The sequence below is a fragment of the Austrofundulus limnaeus genome, unplaced genomic scaffold, assembly GCF_001266775.1.
Source record: "Austrofundulus limnaeus strain Quisiro unplaced genomic scaffold, Austrofundulus_limnaeus-1.0 Scaffold1018, whole genome shotgun sequence".
NCBI lineage: Eukaryota > Metazoa > Chordata > Actinopteri > Cyprinodontiformes > Rivulidae > Austrofundulus > Austrofundulus limnaeus.
The window spans coordinates 4,690-6,743 of NW_013953420.1; the positions used below are offsets into that span (position 1 = coordinate 4,690).

The window sequence follows — 2,054 nt, forward strand, 5'->3', positions numbered from 1 at the left end:
GTGAGGTTAGGAGACAGAAAAGAGTCTGAGTGTTGGAACTGATGATGTCAGTGTAGTAGATAGATTTGACCTGAGAGATACTTTGTACTGTAGGGTGTGGTCTGTGTACATCTCTTTATGAACTGTAAGACCTGATTTCTTGTAGAGTCACTCTAGTCTGTGACCTTGTCAAATCTAACAGCAGCTTACCCTGTATTCACTGTTGGCTGCTGAGAGGAGCCACAGGTTGTTGGGAACCCCCATCCTCCTGTAGTCAGCCATCAGGTCCATGAAGGTCCAGGACTCTTCTCGCTCCTCTTTGTTCACGTTGGGGTTGAAGGACAGACAGTAGAGCTCACTGAACTTCTCTGAGGGACAAGAGACACTTTGAGTCACACACAGAACAAACACACACACACACACATAACAAATACACACACACACCTGGTCGGGACAGACGGACCAACGAGGCCTGGACGTCCAGACAGTCTCTCTCCTGGGAGATGAGGATCTGGAAGACCCTGAAGTCTTTACAGCGAAGGATCAGTGGACTTCCTGCGGGCGTGGTGGGCGGCCTCTCCACACTGCTCACCATGCTGTGCAGCAGCTAACACACACACACACACACACACACACACACACACACACACACACACACACACACACACACCACACCACACACACACAGATTAGCAGCAGAAATAAAAACAGGTGTTGTTGGGTCCAGCAGACCGTCTGTCCCTCAGAGTCTGCAGAGAAACCTGACACCTCTGGATGCTGGGCTCAGGTCCAGAGGGAGGAGGCTGACTCCTCATCCTGATCCTGCAGGGTGTGTGTGTGTGTGTGTGGGTGTGTGAGGGGGGGGGGACCTTCCTATAGATGAGGTCATCCCTGGTTGGTGTCAGGTCGGACATGATCAGGTAAACAGCAGTTCCTCACAGANGCTGTGACAAGACTTAAAACCAGACTGAAACTTCTCATAAATATCATTAAGACATAGGTGCTCATGTAGCTGAATAAAAACAACCTTCTCTAAAAGTTTTGAAAGAAAGGGCAATTTAGAAATTGGCCTAAAGTTTGACAGAACTGTAGGATCCAAGCTGCTCTTCTTCAGAAGTGGTTGGACCACTATCAGGATTCATTATGAAAATAATCATAATTAAAGGTGTTTTTATTTCAGCTGTCTATCATACTGTGAAGGTGGTTTCTGAGCTGTCAATCATTTTCTCACAGTGTTAGTGTGACTGACTGTTGTGTTCCTCCTGATCAGAAACAAACATGTTAACACCTGGTGTGAGTGTTGTGTGTTCACACACAGCTGAACGCTGCTGGGAGCTCGACTCTGCTGAGCTGGAAGCTTCAGGACCTGATGATGGACATCTGTGGACCCGGTGGGTCTGAGGCTGTTTGTGACAGGAGCTGAGCTGCTACCTGCTCAGCATCAGGACCTGTGGACGGTTCTGGAAGTGTGGACCCTGACCTGAYGACCAGCCTGTCTCCAGCTGGGACAGATGTAGCTTTAAAGGTCTCACACAGATCCTGTACCAGCTGAGATGATGACTCGTCCTTCTGCACTGATAAAATGACTGATGAACAACAGGACCTGAACTCTTCTGTCCACACTGAGAAAAACCTTCAGGGAGTCCGTTTATTCATAAAAGAGAACTATTTTTTCATTCTATAAAGGTTTAAACATCCAGACCTGATCTTKACGTAGTATAARATCAAGTCTACCATCCTTTCATCTTTAACTGTTTATAAACCTTACTGCTCCTCTTTTATTCATGACTCAATGAAACTGATTCTTCTTATATTTCTGTAATAAATAAACACAAAAGACAAAGCTGGTTCCTCATCTTTGAGCATCTTGGTGTGAGGTAAGAATGACATCATACGACCTGACTTCAGTAAACATCATTAACAAGGTGAATAAATGAGTAGATCTGACCTGCTGCTCCAACAGAGCAGGACAGAAACACTTATCACCATTTCTCTTTGTCCTAACAACTCACTACACTGTGTGTGTGTGTGTGTGTGTGTGTGTGTGTGTGTGTGTGTGTGTGTGTGTGTGTGTG

General features: G+C 46.1%; 1 protein-coding gene across 1 annotated transcript in view; it reads right to left on the minus strand.

Annotated features, from left to right (window-relative positions):
• The window catches only part of LOC106533785 (myotubularin-related protein 7), a gene marked incomplete at its 3' end in the record, with an annotated part of 6,482 nt that overhangs the window by 1,391 nt on the left and 3,037 nt on the right, over positions 1-2,054 (minus strand). The window contains 2 exon segments of the mRNA XM_014030218.1: positions 190-347; positions 424-586. Coding sequence (XP_013885672.1) covers positions 190-347; positions 424-586 — 321 coding nt within the window.